At 43.9% G+C, this 23727-nt stretch overlaps 1 protein-coding gene across 4 annotated transcripts; it reads left to right on the top strand.

Annotated features, from left to right (window-relative positions):
* Window positions 1–5927: 5927 nt before the first annotated feature.
* Window positions 5928–22056, top strand: rb1cc1 (RB1-inducible coiled-coil 1). 4 transcript variants are annotated; one of them, XM_086129293.1, is made up of 24 exons: window positions 5928–6265; window positions 7055–7511; window positions 7942–8065; window positions 8155–8281; window positions 9518–9688; window positions 10854–11056; window positions 11829–12234; window positions 12326–12496; window positions 12674–12858; window positions 12951–13137; window positions 13219–13300; window positions 13375–13439; window positions 13526–13629; window positions 13723–13849; window positions 15063–16942; window positions 17060–17240; window positions 18921–19029; window positions 19107–19362; window positions 19478–19529; window positions 19844–19891; window positions 20125–20183; window positions 20273–20400; window positions 20489–20559; window positions 21095–22056. In XM_086129293.1, exons 3-24 carry the CDS (start codon window positions 7995–7997, stop codon window positions 21170–21172), a joined length of 4761 nt encoding a protein of 1586 aa, XP_085985419.1. In that variant the 5' UTR covers window positions 5928–6265; window positions 7055–7511; window positions 7942–7994; the 3' UTR covers window positions 21173–22056. The 4 variants fall into 4 exon arrangements, with proteins under 4 accessions (XP_085985419.1, XP_085985418.1, XP_085985417.1 ...); XM_086129292.1 differs by having other exon boundaries at window positions 7052–7511; XM_086129291.1 differs by lacking the exon at window positions 7055–7511.
* Window positions 22057–23727: the final 1671 nt, after the last annotated feature.

Here is a 23727-nt window from a genome sequence, read left to right as displayed (position 1 = left end):
ACATACTGCAACAACACGTTGCCTCATCGTTATATATATTTATTTATTCATTTTAACTTGTTTGACTTTTAATACAATACATAAGGATCCTGCATAGCAGACGTTAGATTTCATAATACAATCCCCCAAATTGAAAACCTGAGCTTTTTTTTTTTTTTTTGGGCAAGATTTCATGCAAAGAAATACCGCTAAAGCAGGGGTGGGCAATTAATTTAGCAAAGGGGGAACATGAAAAAAACTGGAAGGCTTGCCGAGAGCCAAAACAACATCCATCCATCCATCCATTTTCCGAACCGCTTGATCCTCACTAGGGTCGCGGGGGGTGCTGGAGCCTATCCCAGCCATCTCCGGGCAGTAGGCGGGGGACACCCTGAATCAGTTGCCAGCCAATCGCAGGGCACACAGAGACGAACAACCATCCACGCCCACACTCACAAAACAACATGCTCGCCTCAATTTGGTTTGAATTATTTTTTGCGTATATTAAGCATATAGTCTTGTTTCAATAAATTGCTCAGTGTGTAGATATTTATCATTAGGAAATACCAATTTTGAACAAAATTATATGCTGTCATTAACATTCAAATGCACTGACAAACAAAAGACAAAAAGAAGGGTGAAAAAGAGAAGGCTTCATGATATTTAAAAGGCTCAAAAAATTAAAAGTGGCTTATTAAAATTACTAAAAGAATGCATCGCGCAAGAACAAGATTTTGCAAAAAAAATATCAAGGAGTGCTTTCGAAAAACTGGAAAAATATGGGAAAACATCGTTTTTAACATGGATTTAAACACATTTCCACTGAAATCTAATTCCAGTTCTGCGTGCAGCATCGCAACTTAATGCTTATTCACCAAGTTTGCTTTTGAACTCTGGGCTCTACCAATTGATTTTCCGCTGATTTCCGAACTTTCTATTGCAGGGATGTCCAAACTCAAAGGTTTATGTCCTGCCTGTTTTCCATCTCTCCCCACCAAAACACACCCGATTTAAAGGATCGGCTCATCAGCAAGCTCTGAAGAAACAAAATAACAATCCTGAACATTGAGTCTGGACACCCCTGTTCTATTGGGTTTGTATTCAATTAGCATTCTTTTAATGGCCGCCCAGTGATTTATAAAGTGGTGTGATAAATTGGTGTGTGAGTGGCATCACTTTTGAATGTATTCTACAGCTGACTGGGAGCCAGTGTAAAGCATTTAGGACTGAATAGGATCTGACCTCTTTGTTCTGTTCAGAGTCCGAGCTGCAGTGTTGTGAATGAGCTGCGGCTGTTTGATGCTCTTTTGATGGAGTCCAGTCAGAAGACCATTACGATAATCAAGTCTACTTGGAGATAAAACAATGTATAAGGTCTGCTTGGAGCGTGCAACCCCGCAACATGGATATGTTTTTAAGATGGTAAAAGACTGTTTTGGTGATTGATTTATAATTATGACTGCTGATAGTCATATCCAAATCAAACAGCACCCTAAGCTTTCGGACTTGGTATTTGGCTTATAAAAGACAGTGGCTGGTGTTTCCTAACAGCAACCCTCTTTTCTTTGTTGCTAAAAAGAATTTGCTGCAGTACTGTTTTGGTTTAGTTGAAGGAGATTTTTAGGTTAATTCGTTTGTTAATTTGTTTTAGACAGTGACACAGCACCTTCATTGAACTGTTGCCATTTGGTGGCAACGATAAATGTACTGTATTATATCTACAGCCATGCTTTCCAACATAGTCGTTCTGAAGAATTTGACGCAAGGGTAGCATATACATACTGTACGTATATGTATATGACACCTGGGAACCCTTTTAAATGTTTTTTTTGTTTGTTTTGTTTTTAACCGCTTGTTTCTAAAAGACCAGTCTTGACTTGAGACACCTGTTGGTGTAAACCTACACTGCAAAAACAGCTGACGATTGCTGGCGCGTCAACATGAGCCTGGGACATCTGTAATTGAATTACACAAAAGCAATTCAGAAATAGATAAGGTATTATGTACGACACTTGGGCAACGCAGTGAATCGTCAGGTTGTTAGGGTTTTTTTTTTCTTCAGCCCTTTGCTGTCCTCTGCAGGCCAAATGTGGACGTTCTCCAAACGCATTCGGGGTGCAAATGTTTTGTTTCATCACAATAATGCATATTTCTGCAGCTTCTTCCGACATTCCAAACACATGCATGTTATATTTAAGAAATACTCTCATTCGTCCATACTTATGAGTGCGCATTTGTCTCTATGTGCCCTGACAAATGCTACATGGATGTACGGATGGATCCATTTATTGTGTAACTTGTAGTCAAATCAGGTTTTGTGGTTCGTGGTGTAAATAAATAATGCACTCAAGAATTCTGTGACTGAATGCGACATATGATCCTGTTGGCACAACCACCACAAGCCATTCTTTGCAACCAAGCAACAGTGATAGAGTTGCCTGCAGGGTACCATTATTTGGGACAAATGGCTGACTCGATATGCTGAAGACCTCAGTGAATATAAAATTACAATAAACTGGACATGGCTGTGAACTATATTGGCAGGTAAGAACACTATTCCAAGAAGCATACTCAGCAATGTATGACATTTCAACAACCAATTAGACTATATTGCAATCTGGTTTGGTCATTTTCTTGAAAGGGTGCATTATTCTTATTATCCATCCATCCATCCATCTTCTACCGCTTATCCGGGGCCGGGTCGCGGGGGCAACAGCTTTAGCAGGGAAGCCCAGACTTCCCTCTCCCCAGCTACTTCTTCCAGCTCTCCCCGGGGGATCCCGAGGCGTTCCCAGGCCAGCTGGGTGACATAGTCTCTCCAGCGTGTCCTGGGTCTTCCTCGGGGTCTCCTCCCGGTGGGACATGCCCGGAACACCTCACCAGGGAGGCGTTCAGGAGGCATCCGAATCAGATGCCCGAGCCACCTCATCTGGCTCCTCTCGATGTGGAGGAGAAGCGGCTCGACTCTGAGCCCCTCCCGGATGACCGAGCTTCTCACCTTATCTCTAAGGGAGAGCCCGGACACCCTGCGGAGAAAACTCATTTCGGCCGCTTGAATCCGGGATCTCGTTCTTTCGGTCACGACCCATAGCTCGTGACCATAGATGAGGGTTGGAACATAGATCGACCGGTAAATTGAGAGCTTCGCCCTTTGGCTCAGCTCCTTCTTCACCACGACAGACCGATACAACGTCCGCATCACAGCAGACGCTGCACCGATCCGCCTGTCGATCTCTCGCTCCCTCCTGCCCTCACTCGTGAACAAGACCCCAAGATACTTAAACTCCTCCACTTGGGGCAAGATCTCTCCCCCGACCCGGAGGGGGCACTCCACCCTTTTCCGACTGAGGACCATGGTTTCAGATTTGGAGGTGCTGATTTTCATCCCAACCGCTTCACACTCGGCTGCGAAACGCTCCAGTGAGAGTTGGAGAGCCCTATTTGAAGGAGCCAACAGCACCACATCATCTGCAAAAAGCAGGGATGCAATACTGAGGCCACCAAAACGGAAGCCCTCAACGCTTCGGCTGCGCCTAGAAATTCTGTCCATAAAGATTATGAACAGAATCGGCGACAAAGGGCAGCCTTGGCGGAGTCCTACCCTCACTGGAAACGATTCCGACTTACTGCCGGCAATGCGAACCAAACTCTGACATCGGTGGTATAGTGACCGAATCAGTTGACAGCTCCGCCCCTCTCTTCACCCGAGTGTCCAAAACATGCGGCCGCAAATCCGATGATACAACCACAAGGTCGATCATCGAACTACGGCCCAGGGTGTCCTGGTGCCAAGTGCACATATGGACACCCTTATGTTTGAACAAGGTGTTCGTTATGGACAGTCCGTGACGAGCACAGAAGTCCAATAACAAAACACCACTTGAGTTCTGATCGGGGGGGGCCGTTCCTCCCAATCACGCCCCTCCAGGTCTCACTGTCATTGCCCACGTGAGCATTGAAGTCCCCCAGTAGAACAAGGGAGTCCCCAGCAGGAGTACTCTCCAGCACACCCTCCAAGGACTCCAAAAAGGGTGGGTATGCTGAGCTGCTGTTTGGTGCATATGCACAAACAACAGTCAGGACCCGTCCCCCCACCCGAAGGCGCAGAGAAGCAACCCTCTCGTCTACCGGTGTGAATCCCAATGTACAGGCACTGAGCCGGGGGGCAATGAGCATGCCCACACCTGCTCTGCGCCTCTCACCATGAGCAACTCCAGAGTGGAAGAGAGTCCAACCCCTCTCGAGAGAACTAGTACCAGAACCCAGGCTGTGTGTGGAGGCAAGTCCGACTATATCCAGTCGGAACTTCTCTGCCTCACACACCAGCTCGGGCTCCTTCCCTGCCAGAGAGGTGACATTCCATGTCCCAAGAGCTAGCTTCTGCAGCCGAGGATCGGACCGCCAGGGTCCCCGCCTTTGGCTGCCGCCCAGCTGGCATTGCACCCGACCCCTTTGACCCCTCCCACGGGTGGTGAGACCATGAGAAGGGGGACCCACGTTGCCTCTTCGGGCTGAGCCCGGCCGGGCCCCATGGGTGTAGGCCCGGCCACCAGGCGCTCGCCAACGAGCCCCACCTCCAGGCCTGGCTCCAGAGGGGGGCCCCGGTGACCCGCGTCCGGGCAAGGGAAACTGAGTGCCATCGATTTTATCTATCATAAGGGGCTTTGTGAGCCGTGCTTTGTCTGGTCCCTCACCTAGGACCTGTTTGCCATGGGTGACCCTGCCAGGGGCATAAAGCCCCAGACAACTTAGCTCCTAGGATCATTGGGACACACAAACCCCTCCACCACGGTAAGGTGACGGCTCACGGAGAGGTATTCTTATTATCATTATTTTTAATAATGATAATAAAAAATAAAATGTTATCTTACGGCAGGTTAGCGTGTCGACCTCCCATTGCAGAGGTGTCTGGTTCGATTCCAGCTGCGGCCTTCCTGTGTGGGGTTTGCATGTTCTCCCCATGCCTGCGTGGCTTTTCTCCGGGTACTCCAGTTTCCTCCCATATTCCAAAAACATGCATGACAGCTGTCCCTGTGTGCCTTGTGATTGGCTGGCACCCGGTTCAGGGTGTCCCCCGCCAGCTGGCCGTAGACAGCTGGAATAAGCTCCAGCACCCCCCACCCCCGCGACCCTTGTGAGGATTCAGCGGATTGGAAATCCCCCCCCACAGCAATGTAAACAATAATAGTTTCGTTTAACTTTAAATCACACTTTTTAAAGGACCAAAGGTCGCTTAATATGTGTCTATTATGACAATACAAATAGTTATGAATTGTTTTCACTGTTATTGATTCTTTTTTGCCGGGTCTATCTATCTATCTATCTATCTATCTATCTATCTATCTATCTATCTATCTATCTATCTATCTATCTATCAGCACAGTTTTCAGCAGAAAATTCTCAAAATTCAAAGGAGAAGAATAGAATTTTGTGTAAAAATGAATACAGTTGTTTCATAATTAGTTTTTTTAGACCTTTTTTTAACTGCGTTTCTGCAGATACGTGTTCATTTGACGTCACTGCGGGCCCCATTAACCACACCCATCCTCATGTTGCAGCAAAACACTCAAGCCCACTCCCATTTATTTTCCCACAATGCACCTGCAACCAACCAATGAATATGTCATATGGTCACGGCTACTTCTGTCAAAATCAGACTTTCTGACCATCGCAATCAAGGTGTAATTTTAAAAACTATGTTATGTTACATTTATGAAAAATAAATACAAATATAAAATCAAAATTACGTTCGATCATCAGCCACTAAATCACTCCACATTTTATTTTGACTTTAGTTGAACAATATTCCATTGGAAATACATGTTTAAATGTTGCCCTTTCTCACCGTTTTAGTACTGATTTGTGATCACTTGTAAAAGTAATGTGGAATCTTGTCCCTCCCGCGTAACCAAAGAGCCAATCGTTTACGAACCGCCCACAGGAGATGACAACAACAAAACAGAGCGAGCAAGGCTGCTAGCGTAGTTAGCTCCCCGCTATAAACAGATAAAGCCTGTGTCTGTTTGTTACACCATCCTGGGTTGGACATTAGAAACACCAGACCTCTATTTAAAACGGCAATGCTGTTTACTACCAATGACTTGCCTACACCATGACTGTTTTTAACCCGAGGCTAGCCGCGTCTTCGAGCTAGTGTTGCTAGGTTAGCTCTATGTTTGCCAAAGTAACCTGGCTTAGCTAGCTAGCTCGTTTGCTAGCTTGTTAGCTAGCCCACTCGCCTTAGGTAAAGGTGGAGACCAACAACGGAAGATGCGGGTGAAGTAAGGTAAGACATGACATATTGGGGCATTTATTTCATCGTGTAATGTGATACATATACTAATGCACACATACGATTGGTAGTAAGCGCTTGTTTCGTTGTAAAAGGTCAGTTCCATTTTCATCGACTAGTGCTGTGTTTGGCTAATGGCCACTTAGCGCACTTAGCATGGTAGCATTACAGACTGGCTAACATGCCATTCGTTTCAGTTGCGGAAACGAACAGGAGTGATATCAAGGAGAATTTATGTACATTTAACGCCAGGCTATTGCCAGACACGAGCACAAAGAAAAAAAAATACATGACTATCCATTGTCCCTTGTGTGACCCTTCTAACTGAAGGGCCTCGAGATTAATGGCTGTGCATTTGTTTTTAGTGCTATGTCTTAACATTTGAATGTGTTACCATTGTCGCCATTGTAGGAGCAGGACAATATTTAACTTTAACCCCTGGTCGGAGTTGACTTTTCTCTGGAATAAATGACATTATTATTTTGATAGACATGCGTTATTCCAGGCAACATTATTACTTGCGGTGTAAATATGACTTCTACTGGCGTTTAAACTTTAAGGTAAGATAAGAAATCCTTTATTAGTCTTCCAAAGGAGAAATTCCCAATTCACAGCAGCAAAAATATGAAGGAAAAAGTAGAATAACAAAATATAGGAGCTGCTGGAAAGGCAGCCACTCACGCGGCGCCATCTTGAAGTCAAAATAACAACACAACGCATAAGACACAGACAGTCATGCAATCTTAATCACTTTTCCTGCATACACTTTGTTGTTTGAAGCAGTTATAGATGAAAGAGGAGAGGATCAAAGTGTCCTTTCACCAGTGGATCAGAGACGTCATGCTGAAAATATGCACACGCCTGCTACAAGCTAAGTTTTGAAAGCAAACACGAAGCTGTAGCGTCCATTGACGAAAAGAGATTGGCTCACATCTCCTGTCCCACGTAATCCGCTTCAACTCCAAGCCGCGACTCCCAGTTCCACATCCGCATTGGCGCTCTGCGCTGACGCTCCTTTCTTCTCATCCATCGTCGGCTCCTCAAGCCTTACATCCATCCAGCCGTAGACCGTCCAACAGCACCGATCTGTCCGCTGAACAAAGCGGTGCTGTGTAAAATGCTGCCCATTACAGGCGCAAAAAAACACAAGCACCCCAGAGCTGTCCAGCAATGACAGTCAAATGGCACCGACATTCCTCCCAATCAAAAACAGTGCTGGTAGACCCACGCTGCCGAGAAGGTGCAATCACCAAGCACCGAGTCTCCTCCTTGATGAATGTCTGAATTATCTCACATAAAAGATGTCTTTGATGTTTTTATAACACAATGATGCAGACTGCTTTTCCAGTTGCTTTTATGACTTTTCTAAAAAGAAGAGATCAGTGCCAGGATGTTGACTTTCATAGATGCAGTTGTCATGTTAATAACGTTTTGTAATGGGGTGCCCTGAAAGGCACTGAGAACATGCGAGAATATGGTTAAAATAGGACAAAAATATGTTTTCTCAGAGGTGTTTTGAATAATACATCCTCTTCATAGTTCTTAATCTCAATGAAAGCGTTTAGCAACATAGTTACATTTGGAGTTATTCCCTTCGATCAATACACAAATAACTGTAAACTGACATGGCTGGGAGGGTCTATTTCATTTGGTATGCTTGCTTTTTGCAGGGTGGCCTTCGAAGACTAAATGAACAAGTGCGGAAACCAGCGGACGATTCAACATGAAGTTGTATGTGTTCCAGGTTAATAATGGCAGCACACTGACATTTGACACCGATCTTGCTGTCCAAACGTAAGAGTAACGACCAGTCATCACCTCGCTGCGCTTGTGTACCTGCCGTTTTGACATTGGTCTAACTTTTCTTTTCTTCCCTTTCTCAGTGTACTGGAACTTAAACATGCCATCCAGGCGAAGTATAAGATTGCACTTCAACATCAAGTCCTTGTTGTCAATGGAGGTGAATGCATGGATGCTGAGAGGCGTGTCTGCAGCTACAGTGCTGGCACTGTAAGTGTATAACAATTTTATTTTCACACCAGCTGTCAAGACAAGGCTAATTTAATCCAGCCTGCTGTGCAATTCTAAAAAGGCCAAAGACATTTATGCCAACGTGGTGTTAATACCTGGTAATGCAGATTTCTCAGATTGTTGCTTTATATTTTGCCATAAATTTAATATGACCGTTGGAGGGCTGAAATAATTTGTGATCTCCCATCGGGTTCTTTTGTGGGGGGCAGTGGAGCAGGTAACATTTGGCAACGAAGATGGAGTTTCACTTTGTGCCGTTACCCTCGTTTCTCTCTGCAGACCCATGGTCCATTTGATATTCGTATTTTCAGACTAATGTTAAGATGTTAAGATATCCTTTATTTGTCCCTGATGCTGATCAGAAGAGACAAACCTTTTCTTTCATTCATAACCATCTTATTTTTGCACTCTGTGTCGCCTTGTTGGCCTTGTTAGATGTTCAAACACGTGATTAGCAATTAACCAACTTCAAGCTAACGCTTCATTGTGGAGTAGTAAAGTTGACTAATTCCTAATATTTGTATTTTTAAAATATGCCCTGGCTAAACCACGATGGTGCGATTTAACAAAAGTAGAACAAACAGAAACAAAAATTGTCGTTGAAAATAATTGATATTGAGTTAATCGACTCCAATAGAAAATTATTTATACTGAGTTCACCCGCTCTCAAATCAGATTGTCACCATCAAAAAACCTTGATCGGCACAGACAATTTGAAGTGATATTGTCAATGTCAGTGTGTAAAATCACCACTCTGTAAAACTACTTCATGTTTGATTATTTGTGATGGACAGTTAACCATCATATAATAAAATGTAATGTACCTCGTCTCTGTTGGCGTCACAAAACGAAGAAGAAAAAGCAAAAACATAAATATAAATCAAATTAAAAATCCTTAAAGAGCCATTTAATGAGGTCTCTGTCTAGTAAAGTCATACATGATTGTGGTTAGTTAGACTTTTACAGTTTTGTCCCACTGCAGAGGTGTATTTTTCCCCAAAATAGTTTTGAAATGGATTCAGTTTAGAATTGTAAAAAGTCGTGTGCAATTCCACCTATTTATTAGAAAGCCTGAAATCAGTCCAGCTTTGCCCTAATGTTTTCACATTACAAGAAGAGAATTCACGACCCACTTTCAGAGTACCTCGTGTTCATCAGAATTCACATGGTCTCAAACATTATGTTGATTCACAATTTGTTGCTATTTGCCTCCAGGAAACAAACCCCATATTCCTTTTCAACAAGGAGATGATCTTGTCCGACCGGGATCCAACCATTCCCAAAACCACCTTCTCTATTGAGAGCGAGATTCAGGTGAAGGTGGAAGAGTCGCTACTGATGCCAGCCGTCTTTCACACCGTTGCCTCTCGAACACAACTTGCTCTGGTAATTGACTGTGAAACGCTTCTTGAACAATGCTAGCGAGACATTATTATTGTTTTTTTGTTTGCCCCCCCCAACGCGTCTCAACACTTTGTTGTCCTGCAAATAGCATGTGCACATTGTTTTTTTTCCCCAGTGTGGGACAAATAAAGGTTATCTTATCTTTGTTCACAACAGTACTTGAGATCTCAACTTGTGCCAAATTGGGCATTTCTTGTTAATTCACCACAGGATTTGAATAGATTTTGATCAAATTGAACATGAAGCTTAATCCTCACCTAACGCTGAATCATTTATACCGGTACATTATTTTAGTCAAAGTCCGGGTCCTGGTCCTAATTTACAATAAGAAGTCAAAAAGGTATCAACTGGCTAGCATGAATAATGTAGAAGTAAGAGACATCGATAGGAATAAAAAAAGCAAAACGTATACCACTTGTGTCAAGCATGGAAATAAGATAATTTGTCGTCTTCTTTGATCAGAATGAGGGCACCGCAATCATCGATGTTGCCATCACAGCGTGCTTGACGTCACTCACTCCAGGCTGCGTTTGCAAGTAAACAAGCAACTGCAGTCCTCCAACAGCCAATAGTCTGTCGATTTGTGAAAAACAGACATTCAGAAAGATTGGTCCAATTCTCTTGAGCATTTTAGGATAAGTGAACCAATCTCTTTTTTTCATCAATGGACGCTGCAGCTTCTTCTTTACTTTCAAACTTAGTTTGTAGCCGACGTGTGCACATGTTGATCATGATGTCGCTGATCCACTGGTGAAAGGACACTTTGAATCTCTCATCTTTCATCGAGAACTGCTTCAAACAACAAAGCGTATGAGGGAAAAGTGAGAGAAGATTGCACGACCGTCCGTGTTGATGTTAACTGTTTTGTAAAGCGCTTTGTTACAGCTGCAGCTGTTGTGAAAGCATAATCTAAATTAAGATGTATTGTATTAGCCGCAAACCGCAAAACCTTATTATTGTGACCTGATGCCTCTGTTAAACAACTTAATTCGATGGTACCTGTACTTGAATATTTACAAAAAAAGGGACTGTGCCATGAGGTACGTTGTGGGCTACTCCAACCATGCATTTTGGTTTTCAAAGAATAAATAAGCTGCAGCTTTGACCTGTCATTTGACTGATATAATGTGTTCTGCTTGCCACGCAGGAAATGTTTGAAGTTGCCAACAAGCTTAGTTCGTTCTGTGAACGTTTGGTTCATGACGAACACCTCCAGCACCAAGGCTGGGCCGCCATCATGGCCAACCTGGATGACTGCACGCTGTCCTATCAGAAGCTACTCGTAAAATTTGACACTGCATACTCAACGTACCAGCACGATCTGGAGGAAATTAAGTTTAAACTCACAAAGTAAGTGTCGCCCAAATCAAACGCAGTATTTTTGCAGTACTTTTTATGTTATGGGAATTCTGTTTTGCATTTGTTAGCACCACATTTAGCAAGCTTTTAGTTAAACCGCTGCAGAACAAACCTAAAACGAGGCACTCTTTGATGTGGTATAACGCAATGCATGGGAAAACTTGACTTAGCTGTATTTTTGTTTACTGTACTGTCAAACAAGTGTAAAAAGAAGTTAACTGCACTACCTTAAAACAACTTTGATGCATGGGGGTGGTAACGACGTGTGTCTGGGAGATGACGCTTTTCACATTAAGAACAAACACAACTGACTTTGTGGTGTACACTCAGTTCTTCAATATTGATGTATACAAACAGGTGAAGCTCCACGAAATGGAATATCTTCATGCATGTACCAGTTCCATTTAAAAAGTGAAACAAATGTATAGCTTCACTACATAATGAAGTATTTGATTACTTCATTTTACAATTTTGGCGATTTTATCTTTGACCTACCGAAAACCAAAAGTTCATCATCTCAAGACACCAGACAACTGAGATTATGTAGGCACTGGACATCTGACAAGTATTTTCCCATGTGTTTAATGGTTCTGGAAATATAAGTATGAGTTTTACTCTGAACAGAAATGAATTGCTGAAATAAATTAAATCTTATATTGTTTCTATAGCATATTGTACTCAGCAAGGACAGAGAGATATGTTCGTGCCCTTTTGTTTAGTCTTTGCCGTCATTGGTAAACGTCTGTGCCTTAATTGTCAACAGGCTGGGGACAGCAGTCTCTGTGATGGCTAGGATACCTCTGCTGGAATGTTTGACGAGACAAAGTCATCGAGAGCACATGAAGAAGTCTGCCTCCACCCCAGAGAAAGATTCCGACGAGACGGAAGAAGAAAAATCCACTGACTCGGTGCTATGTGCCCCAGATGCACAGCGGGGCAACAAGATACCAGGTTCTACCGAGACGTCCAAGAGCAAAGGTACTTGTGAGCGAGACATGAGTCAGATGATGGACAACGTGGAGCTCAGAGCCGCGCTGCAGGATGAACACATCCCCAAACCCGGAAACCTGCCCCAATTCAATGTCACGCTTTTGGACTGGATCAACGTGCAAGATCGGCCTAACGACGTGGAGTCTGTTGTTAGGAAATGCTTTGATTCCATCAACAGGGTGAGCCGCTGGTTATTCTTTTTGAAAAAGTCATCATAAATCTGTGATGGCTAAAAAAAATACATATATCCTGTAATTCTTTTTTTGACAGCTTGACCCGCGCATCATCCAACCTTTCCTCGCAGACTGTCGCGACACCATCGCCAAGTTGGATAATCAAAATATGAAAGCCATCAAGGGGCTGGAGGACCGCTTGTACGCTCTCGACCAGATGATTGCAAGCTGCAAGAAGCTGGTCAATGAACAAAAAGAACTTGCTCAGGTGTGTAAAGTGGATAAATACCGAAAATCGACTGACAAACAGCGCAACGGTTGATCTGTTCATCTTTCCAAGTAAAGCAACAAAACGCTGCCGCCGGAAGGGAATTAGTCAAACCGCTCCAGTACTTTGTCAGATAGTGTATCATATTTATTGACATTTGTATGGATCGTCTCACAGGGATTTTTAGCCAATCAGAAGCGGGCTGAAAACCTGAAGGACACATCTGTTCTGCCAGACTTGTGTCTAAGTCACACCAACCAGCTGATGATCATGTTGAACAACCACAGGAAGCTGCTGGACATCAAAAAGAAGTGCACCACTGCCAAACAGGAGCTTGCAAACAACCTTCAAGTCCGACTCAAGTAATTTCCCTCATGCTTTCGCTTAGATTGCGCGTTGCGGGTGGCTGCTTCCTGCTCATTTTCTCGACCTGTCATCTGAATCTTTGCAACAGATGGTGCTGCTACGTGATGCTCCACGCAGACCAGGACGGTGAGAAACTTCAAGCTTTGTTCCGACTCCTCACTGAGCTCCTGGAGAGGGTGCGCGTGGTCGAAGCCCTGAGTACAGTGCCCCAGATGTACTGCCTGGCGGTGGTGGAAGTTGTCCGGAGGAGAATGTTTATGCGACACTACAGAGAGGTCCGTAGTCTTGCCTCTACTGCATTACTTCTGTGTGTTGGGTGTGATTACACAAACTGGGAATCGTATTTCTTTTCCTAGTGGGCCTACGCACTTGTTAAAGATGGCAAGCAACTGTACGAGGCAGAGAAGTTCAAAAGGGAGAACTTTGGGAAACTCTTCAGTAAGGACAAGCAAATCGGTTGTTAGATTACTTGTTGACGACACACGAGATCATCGCTTGAACTGTTTTTTCAGGAAAGTCCTTCCTCCGAAATCGTTTGTTTCGAGGGCTTGACGCTTGGCCTCCGACCTCATTTTGTGTAAGGCTTTATGTTTCTTGAATAATAGCATTTTACCCTGATATTATGAATCATTTTCATTCACTCTGCTTCTCAATTGTTTGCAGACAAGCAAACCACGAAGATTTGATGATGAACTTCCAGACATCTCCGTCAATGACTTGGAGTACTTGAAATCGTGCTGTCCTGTGGAGGTGCAGCCTTTCCTCATGTAAGCCTTTACCGGAGACGTGTGGATGAAAATGCAATTGGAAAAATTGTATTCAATTCTGAAATCCATAAAATGTATTCTTTGTCTCGGTAGGGTCCCGACGATGTGCGATTTTGATCCCTTGAATCAGCACGTGCAGAAGCTCACTCGTCTGGTTAAAGCTACACAGAGTTTGGACGATATGTCTGAAACTATTACTAACCTGCTGAGTGAACAGAGGGTAATCTTTCAGATTTGGTCTACTGGACATTATTCAACATGGGAAGTTGTCTAACCATAACGACAACGATAAATGACATGCATCATATTGACAGATTTATTTGGACACTTGTAGGAAGTGAATATATGGCGCTTCAGCTCTTTCTGGGAAAACAGTCTGCGGGATGTCTTATGTTTTTTGTCCATTCGTCCATCGACACCAGGGCTGCTCAAAATATGGCCCATTAGTCACTTACGTTCCAATGTGTTTCTTGTGCCGCGTTCGAGAAAGGTGGGAAGTCGGATTTATCCCACTCAGATTGTCCCAGTTCCGACCTCAAATCGTTCGAGGATGGAAACAACAAAGATGGCCGATGCCGAGTAGTTGTTTGTTGTTCATCACAACACATCTGGACCTCCAGCAAAAATTATTCATAGTTTCCTTTATTTATACAAATAAAGGGATAACTTCTCTTTAAAGCATTTCACCAAATAACATAATGTTGGGAGATAACGGCATAGCTTCGTGGAGTCATTACAAAGCCCTCCTGCATTGTAATCTGCCTCCAGATTGGCTAAGGTAGCGTAGACCAATTTGAATACATCTCCTCCGTGCCATGTCATGCCAAGGTCAGAGGAACCGTGAAGTATGCGCCAGTCACAATTAATAATTTAGGTTTCCAACCTCATATGTTGTTCATTAAAATTTAATTTATTTCCCAAAAATGTCATCATTATTTGTCCAAAAATGTCAACGGATGTTTGGCTCTTCACCCTCCTGTTGTTTTCATTTCTTAAAAATGTTCACGGGGCAGTATAACCTGCTCTAATTTTTAATCATTAAAAAAAAATATATATATATATTAAAAACAAAAATGAAAAACACAGGCAGCAGACTAAGCATTTTCCTTTTTTCTTACCTTTATTTTAAATGGGTCAATTTCACCCACAATGTAACAGGAGGGTTAAATCATATCAAATAAATAAGTAATAAATACAACAGTAATAATATTACTTCTCGCAAAGTTTTGGACGTTGAGCGTGTTTAAACAGAGAAATGGGAGAAAATGTTAATGGTGAGGTGCTTGGCGGATTTCACCTATCGCAGGTTCCCCTCGACAAATGAAGGGACCACTGTACCTTATCAAAAGATATAACTTTCAGATATTTTTGAAGTAACTCAATTAAACCCGATGTAAATAACCAGATTTATCTTCACTGTTTTGTCTTTCAAGGTGTCTTTTAGCCAGAGCATGCACAGGTCAACCGCATTAACGCCTCAGTCCGCAGAAAGCCCACCTGGGCTGGCCGCGGCCTCCAAAGCTCCCGCCTCCCTCAGCCTTCAAGGAGCCAGCTCTCATCCACTCAACATTCCCGCCCCTTTAGAGGACCTTTCTCCAGACAGCATCGACGCACAGACATTTGACTTCGAAACCATCAGCCATCCCAACATGGAAGGCGTCTTGCAACCCGGGTCCCTCGACCTGGATTCACTGGCAGAGAGCCCCGAGTCCGACTTTATGTCCGCCGTCAACGAATTTGTGATTGAGGAGAACCTGACTTCCCCGAACCCCATTAGTGACCCGACCAGCCCCGAAATGATGGTGGAGTCTTTGTATTCTTCCGTCATTAACGCCATCGACAACAAGCGCATGCAAGACACCACGATCCTGGAGAGGGAGAACTCGAGAATCGCTGTGCTCCACCAAGCGATTGACAACTATCGACTAGCGGCTGAGGAGTCCCACTCCAACCTGAGATGTGTGAAGGACGACTTGTGTCGCCTGCGAAGTCAGGTCTCGAAAGAGCAAAACGACTTTGGCTTTGCCCTGAGGAGTGTGAGCTCAGAGGTTCGCGACATGGTGGACAACATCTGCCGGGCGCTTCAACTGGAGCTGAAAGAGCAGCATCAGAGCGAAATTGTGACCCTTCGGCAAGCATATGAGAAGCAGGTCCGCTCGCTAACAGAGGACAACCAAGTCAACCAGAATATCGTGCGAGATGTGCAGCGTGCCATGCTGGAGCTGGAGGGACTGATGGAGCGCAAAGAAAAAGAACTCACCCAGCTGGAGGGCGACAAGGCGCTTTGGCTCGAAACGGAGAGCAACCTGAACGAGAAGCTCAAGAAGTCTGAGCGGCTGGTGAGCGTTGGAGAAACAGAGCTCCAGAGCGTCTTGGCTTGCAGAGACTCTCTGAAAAGTCAGCTGGAGAATCTGCATTTTGAGATCGAACGTGGCCAGCAGAAGATTAGGCAGGAACTGGAGGCTGAGGCGCAGGCGCATTTGAAGGAGCTTGAGGACCGACTGAAGGTGGAACATAGAGCAGAACTGGGTCACCTCTCCAAAGACCATCAGAAGGCTTTGGAACACATTGCTGCTGACAACATGGCTAAGCTAAAGGATGCAATAGAACACCATAACAGAGCTGTACAAGAGAAGGACCTCCAAATAAAAGAGCTTGAGGCTCGCTATGCTGAGCTTTCAGAACTGCGTTGCAAGGTGGAAATGGAGTTGGCCCTAAAAGAAACAGAAGTAGAGGAGGCAAGGGTCCTCCTAGAGGAGACCAAGATGCAGCAGGCCGAGGCAGTGAGCTCCCAGGTAGCAGCCGAGACGCAAGTACTCACCGAAGAGCTCGCAAAGACCAAACAAGAACTTCAGGTGAAAAATGAGGAGTACGAGATGGACCGAGCCGAGCTGAAGAGCCTCTTGAAGATTGAGAAGGACCACTGCATCTCGGAGCTGGTAGACAGACACGAGAAGGAGATGGGCCTGTTGCGAAGCGAAATATCATCCCTGCAGCAGCAGGCCCAGGAGACTGACGGGAACCACGCAGAGCAACTGAAGAACCTCAAACAAGAGTTGGACCGGCAGGTGTCTGCTGCCAATGAAAAAAAGGAGCTGCAGTTAAGGAATTTCCAGGAACTGGAGCTAGAGTTGAAAACTCTGATCGGTAATTTGCAGTCCGAAAACCAGCTTTTATGTCAAAGACTAGAGGAGGCAGCCTCAGACGAAACGTTGAAAGTGTTGCAGTTGAAAAATGAGGAGATAGAAAAGAGACTGTCTGACAGGATACGACAACTTGAGGATGAGCTTCAAAACAGGCCGTCGTTATCGAGGTAAATGTTTTGACCAACTCGCCACAAACTCTCGAACATTTCAAATCTGACATGAAAGGAACTTTGTCGTCTACGCAAGTTCTTTGCCAATATACAATTGCACGTTGTGCTTTTCAGTGACGCAGGGCTACCCCTTTGCGCCGAGAGCCGCACAGATGCACCTCTCTCTCTGGACTCAGCCCTGCAGGAGCGCCTGCAGCAGGAGAGGGCCTCCCTGCAGACCCAGCTAGAGCTCCTGGAGAGGAAGAAAAACGAGGAGATCCAGAACCTCAAGACCTCCCTGATAGCAGAGCAACAGGTCATTGTTACTACTCGTTCTGTTTATAGAACAAAGATCCCCCCCTCAGCCTGACGTTATACTGTCAAGTAATTAGTTTTGTGGGATTTTAGTTCAGTTTTTTCTTTCAAACCAAATCTCAAAATGGAAGTTTTTCAAAAAGGTTTGGAGACGCAACTTTTTTTCACACATCTTACAACTTCAGCAGAACAATCCAAGTTTTGGATAAGATGTCAGACAAGCAATCATATTTTGGTGTGGGAATAGTATGCAAATGAAAAATGGGTTTTGGAGCGCTGCATGAATTCAGATGGGGGTAAAAAGGGGGCTGTGTAACTAAAAGCAAAAGCAAAAGCTTGTAATGTGCTAAGTCTTGACGTAATGAATCCGACTTACTGCCGGCAAAGGGAATCCAAACTCCGGTGGTGCACGGATTGAACTGCTCGTATTAGGGCGTCAGATATCCCGTACTCCTGGCGCACACCCTCCACAAGATACCTCGGGGTACACGGTCGAACGCCTTTTCCAAGAAGGCAAGGGCCTGGCTCAATGGTAGAGCGGTCGTCTCCCAACCCAGAGGTTGGGTGTTCAATCCCTGGCCATTGCAGCCTTGTCCAAGCGTCATTGAACAAGATAATGAATTCCCAGTTGCTCCTGATGATGTGTCATCAAGAGCTACGGCCCATTTTCCAAGTCCACAAATCACCTGCAGATGGGTTGAGCGAACTTCCACGCACCCTCGAATATCCCGCCGATGGTGTACAGCATTTGGCCGCCACCCAGCTCACTCCTCGCCCGACCCCCTTGGGGTCAGGTGGCGAGCCCATGGGAAGCGGGGCCCAAGTTCTCCCTTCAGGCTGAACCCGGCCAGGCCCCATGGGTGCAGGCGCTCACCTTTAAGCCCCACCTCCAGGCCTGGCTCCAGTGGGAGGCCCCAGTGACCCATGTCCGGGCTGGGGAAAACTGGATCAATTATTCTTTTTCATCATAAGGGGTCTCTGAGCCACCCTTGGTCTGGTCCTCACATGGGACCTATTTGCCATGGGTGACCCTGCCAGGGGCTTAAAGCCCCAGACAATTTAGCTCCTCGGCTCATTGGGACACTCAAACCCCTCCACCACGATAAGGTGACGGCTCATGGGGAGGAGGAATTTCATAGTTGTTGCATCTTAACTCTTTCATTCCACAAGACGTACTTGTACGTCTTTTTAAAATTAGGCCCCGCCTTACTAAGGACGTACTTGTACGCCTTAAGTTTTATTTATTTATTTATTTATTTATTTTTTGCGTCTTCGAGAGGAAGGAGGGTCTGATGCAATCTGAATGAGAATAATCCGTTTACATTGTAAAAAAAAAGCCATCAGTAGGTGGCAGTGGTGCCTCACGTGATTGAGATGCATGCTTTTACAAAAAGTTCTTTTTCTCCGTTTTTTGCCCAGGAATCGCCATTTCCACGAAACTTAGCCATTTTGTAATGCCGATTGCTGAAGAATGGGAAAAGATAGAAACAATTTTTTTTCTGCTGAAAGAAGAGAGTCCAAACTTTATTTTGGTAGGCTCCATGTTTATATAGCATTAGAACCAAATATTCTGTGGGCCTTGCAAGATCAGTCAAAATCCAGTAAAATTCTGGGATTGAGGGGGTTGCTCCAGTGAAAATGGCTGGGATCGAATGAGTTAAGTGTTGGTGTCTTTCTTTAGACAAACTTCAACACTGTTCTGACTCGTGAGAGGCTGAAGAAGGAGCAGATTATCAGTGACCTCGCAGAGAAGCTGCAGAATGTCACCCAACAGCAGGAAAAGGACAAAGGTGAGCGCCTCGCATGTCTTTTCATATTCCCGTGAAAAGCGCCAGATGACGTCCGTCTCCATTGTTGGTGCTCGTAGCTCTGATAGAGACACTCTCTGAGGACCGAGCCAGCGTGATGCAGGAGAAGAAGCACATGGAAGAGGAGCTGAGCCACTTGCGCAGCACCGCCCTGGTCTCCTCGGCCATCTTCACCACCCACGCCTACGCGCATGAGGTCGCCGGAGCGTGTTCATCCGAGCTCCTGGCCGACACCGACAGACTAGCCTCTGTGGCCACCTTGAGGGACGACGAGCATGTCGACTCAGCAGTGGAGGCCAGCATGGTGACGGTCCAGTAAGTATCATATTGGAAGACGAACCAAACTGATTTTACGATCATTGAATATTACATGAAGAAGAATTACATTTGCATAGCTTCACGGCTCTCCTTTTCTTTCTTGCGCCTGCAGTGAGAACATCGTAATGTCAGAGGAAAAGCAGAGGATACTCTTACTGGAGAGGGTATTTACACACACTTTGCATTCGCAAAACTTCCACCAGAGGGTTCACTTCAATTCAGTGTGATAAACAGCACATCCGGATCTATTTTCCCTTTATCCATGTTTCTTGCCGTTTTTCTCCATAAATAGTATGACGGAAAATTACCAGGTTCATCATCACAAGTTCATAGGTGGTACCCCATTGAACTTGTGATGATGGAACTGCAAAAAGCTTCCCGCATCACTGAGCCCAAAATGTGCTGCTCTGTGGAAAGGAGACAAAAGAGAACTGTTATTTGTGTGGTCTAATCAAGTGTCATCAATGATTTGTTTCAGACTTTGCACATGAAGGAGGAAGAGAACAAGCGCCTCAGCCAAAGACTGGTCAGTCCACCATTGCTGCTCTACTCAAACCTTCCGTTAGATGGCAGTAGCATCAAAGAGTAGAATTCTGATGAACCCACAGACAATTTGTAGCCTGGAGTGGAACGAAACGATGTATTAAGGCTGCATACAGGCAAAAACACCAACAATCAGACAAATATACAGTTTTAGTGCCTTTTGCATAAGTGACATTGTTCGGTTTATTTATTTGCCTATTTTTCATTTATTTTTAGATGTCTCAAAGCATGTCTTCTGTGTCCTCGCGGCATTCCGACAAAATCGCCATCAGAGAGTAAGTGAACACAAGTCGACACGATCGCCGAACGCATGGGATTTCTGCACTCGGTTCTATAATCGTCTTTTCGTGTTTTCTCGCCTTAGCTTCCAGGTCGGCGATTTGGTTCTAATCATTCTGGATGAAAGGCACGACAACTACGTGCTGTTTACCGTCGGCCCGACGCTCTACTTCCTGCACTCGGAGTCACTTACTGCGCTGGACCTCAAACCGGGTTAGAGTGAAAGCAATAATTACAGTTTATTAGATTTTTTTTTAATGAATGATTGTGCTAAACAAGTTTCTATGTTGTGCTGTTGTAGCCTCGGGGACATCAAGGCGGCCGTGGGTGCTCGGAAAGGTGATGGAGAAGGAGTATTGCCAAGCTAAAAAGGTATTTAGTAAGACTATAACAAGCTGTGTTTTGAAGTGAGAAATTCTCTTTTGTTCGCTGTGTTCGGAATCACTCCCTATCCAACATAGAGTGATTTTATTTTGTGCCATTCAAACGTGTTCTTGCCTTGGAAAGTGGTGAGCAACGATATTCATTTGAGAATCGAAATCCCATGCTGCGTTGTGCCAATACAGAAAAATGATTTTCCATTTCCAGGGTATTCTTTCATCAGTTGGGGTGTGAAAATACCCAACGCGGATGGACATCAATAGAAATGGAAATGATTTTACATAAAATGCGGTCAGTTTTAAAATGATCAGTTTTTTGTTTGCTCATATTTACTATAGAAGGTAAAGCATCTGAAGGTGAGTCGATACATCTAATGTAGTTATGCATCACGGATGATAGTCCACTATGAATAAAATAATTGTCTGGTTTTAAGGGAGTAGGAAATAAGTGGATGATTTTGAACACAGCAGCCGTCTTTTTTGGAGCGTTGGGCCTCACAAAAGCTTTTCCTGTGTTCTCTTACCAGGCCCAGAACAGGTTCAAGGTTCCTCTCGGAACCAAATTCTACAGAGTCAAAGCTGTTCCGTGGAACAGAAGAGTATAAAAACCAAGTCATAAAATGTAGAAATCATCTCTTCCTACCCTCACCCCAAGACATAACATTTCACTTGAAAGAACTTTGGAGGAAAAAAAAGATATACAAGGAAAACTATAGGGCAGCATCATGCCATTTATAAGTTGAAAACACTCACCTGCTACCGTTTTTTTTTCCCCCTCAATCAAATCAATCAAACTTTATTTAAGCTACGTTTGGTTTTGTGGACCAAATGCTATTAACATGAATAGTTAGGGTGTTGCCCTATTCAATGTGGCATTAAGCCATATGACCTGTGTGTAAAAACAGAACAAAATGTAGACGGCATTAGTTCTCATTTGTGGGAAATATCTTTGTCATTATCAAAATAATTAAATGAAGAAAAAAAAATATCGAGGCTACACTTGTTATGATTATTCATGTTTATGGAGGAATGTTCATGGCATGCATCTTGATATGTTTTCTTTGATTTGACTTATCCAAATAAGTGTCGTAGTGGGAAAATGTAGTGTTCCTCACAGCAAAGCAGTCAGGCCCTTTTGTGAATACTGACATGTATATTATTATGGCCGTGCTGACTCGGGGGTGGGGAGGTGTGGCAAACAAATCACCTTTGCAATCCTGAAAATGCACTTTGAAAAACAAACAAGTGTAAAAAAAAAAAAAAATGATTTTGGGAGGGGCTGTGGGCAACAGAGCAGTCGTGGTGATTATTACGTCAATAATCACACGCAAGCTTTCCGGCAGAAAATGTAGAAAGGAGCTCTGTGTGACGGCGTTTCATGATGAGACCACATTGTACATTGACCATCAGATCTCACGTGTAATAAGCAAATGACTGTATTGCAACAGAAGAGAGTTGTGAAACAATAAAGGATGGAATCCGAAATACACTTTCACTGCCTTTCCTTTTTTTGTATGCAGTGAGATCCCAATTTATTGCACTTCACATCTTCCAAATTGACTGCACTTGGAATTTGTGATACACCCACACAACCTTTTACACACTGCGTTTCACTTTGCAGATTTAGGGGATAAAGGCTGTTGTTGTTCGATTTAATTATTCTCAAGCTGCTGCTGCATCACTTGCTCGGCTTTTATAAAACTAAAGTTGGCTTATTCCAAAATGATGGCAATTTTAGGTACACAAAACCTTAATACATTGCCTTGATCTGAAGTTAGCTGAGCAGTATTTCATTCATTTCATTTTTATCACATTGCTACACCATTAAACGTGAAAACTTGGACTCACCCCATCCATACATTATAAATAGCACAGTCACCTTATGCAGCATATATGCAGCGTATATGCAGTTGCATATATGCTTATATCTATATTTTATATTTTATACTGCATTCTGTACTGTGTGCAGTTCTTTTTCTGAGACATTTATTTTTATGCATGCAATACTTTGTCCCCCCCCCCCCCCCCCCCACCCCCTTAAATTTTGCTGCTGTAGATTGCAAATTTCTCCGTTGTGGGACAAATAAAGGTTTTCTTATCTTAAGCTTACTTTTTTGCCTTTGATATAGTTGAAATTCGCTTCTTCCATTTTGATAGCAAGTTTAGTTTGGGATCAACTTCATACCTTCAATGCCTCACACAACAAACATTCGGAACCTTAGGTTGTTTTGTTCAACAAAAGTACTGCGGCATCAATTTGTAAATTGCGCCTTGAATATATCTGAAAATACACTTGCCTATTCTAAACCTTTTTTTTTTGTTGCATGCACCCATTTAATCATAACTGGAAAATAGCTCAACAGATTTATAGAATAAAAATGGTTCCGTATTTTTCTCCCAACTGCTGTGCTATCACTCGTTCCACCTAAGCCTTCAACCTTGCTAAAATGAACTTATTCCAAATTGGTGGCTATTTTAATATGGGTTACACTCGCACAACCTTTAAAATAACTCAAGCTAGTTTTGGAGTTTAATTTTCCAATCTGCTTAACCTTACAAGCGTCGCGGACGTGCTGGAGCCTATCCCACTTTCTTCCGGCAGGACGAGGGGTATACTACTGGCAGGGCACACATAGACGAACAACCATTTGCGCTCACAATCACACCTAGGAGTCTTCCATGAACCTGCCATGCATGTTTTTGGAATGTGGGAGGAAACCAGAGTACCCGGAGAAAACCCACGCAGGCAGAGGCAGAACATGCAAACTGCACACAGGAAGGCCAAAGCCAGAATCGAACCCTGCGCCTCTGCACTGTGAGGCAGACGTGCTAGCCAGTCGACCACTGGCACGCGTATATCATTGCAAATTTGTAAAATAATATTGAGACCTACTCATTTTGTAATATAGGGTGGTGTAAGTGCAAGACATGACTGCCATCTAGTGGTGATTGGTGATATTCCAATTTAAATCTACACTTGAATGTGCATACCTTTTTTTTCCTCCTCCAATATTTTTTCGTAGTTTGGAATATTCCATAATTTTTATTTTATTTTTTATAATTCTCAGGCTTGTTAGATTCCATTTTGCCTATCACAAAACTCACTCCAAACTGATTGCAGTTTTATTGCGGGATATAGTCATCGGGTGTCTTCAAATCA

Source organism: Hippocampus guttulatus, chromosome 14 (genome assembly GCF_054856545.1).
Source record: "Hippocampus guttulatus isolate MCC_2025c chromosome 14, RoL_Hgut_1.0, whole genome shotgun sequence".
NCBI classification, from domain to species: Eukaryota; Metazoa; Chordata; class Actinopteri; order Syngnathiformes; family Syngnathidae; genus Hippocampus; species Hippocampus guttulatus.
The sequence above is the reverse complement of the archived record's forward strand: the minus strand, read 5'-3'. Positions and strand labels throughout refer to the sequence as shown.

Excerpts from the sequence above, each read along its gene's own strand:
- rb1cc1 (XM_086129291.1), top strand. The coding sequence starts at position 7,995 with ATGAAGTTGTATGTGTTCCAGGTTAATAATGGCAGCACACTGACATTT. Across the intron at positions 17,241-18,920 it reads CCCTGATAGCAGAGCAACAG|ACAAACTTCAACACTGTTCT; the intron begins GTCATTGTTACT and ends GTCTTTCTTTAG. Across the intron at positions 20,401-20,488 it reads TGCGCTGGACCTCAAACCGG|CCTCGGGGACATCAAGGCGG; the intron begins GTTAGAGTGAAA and ends GTGCTGTTGTAG.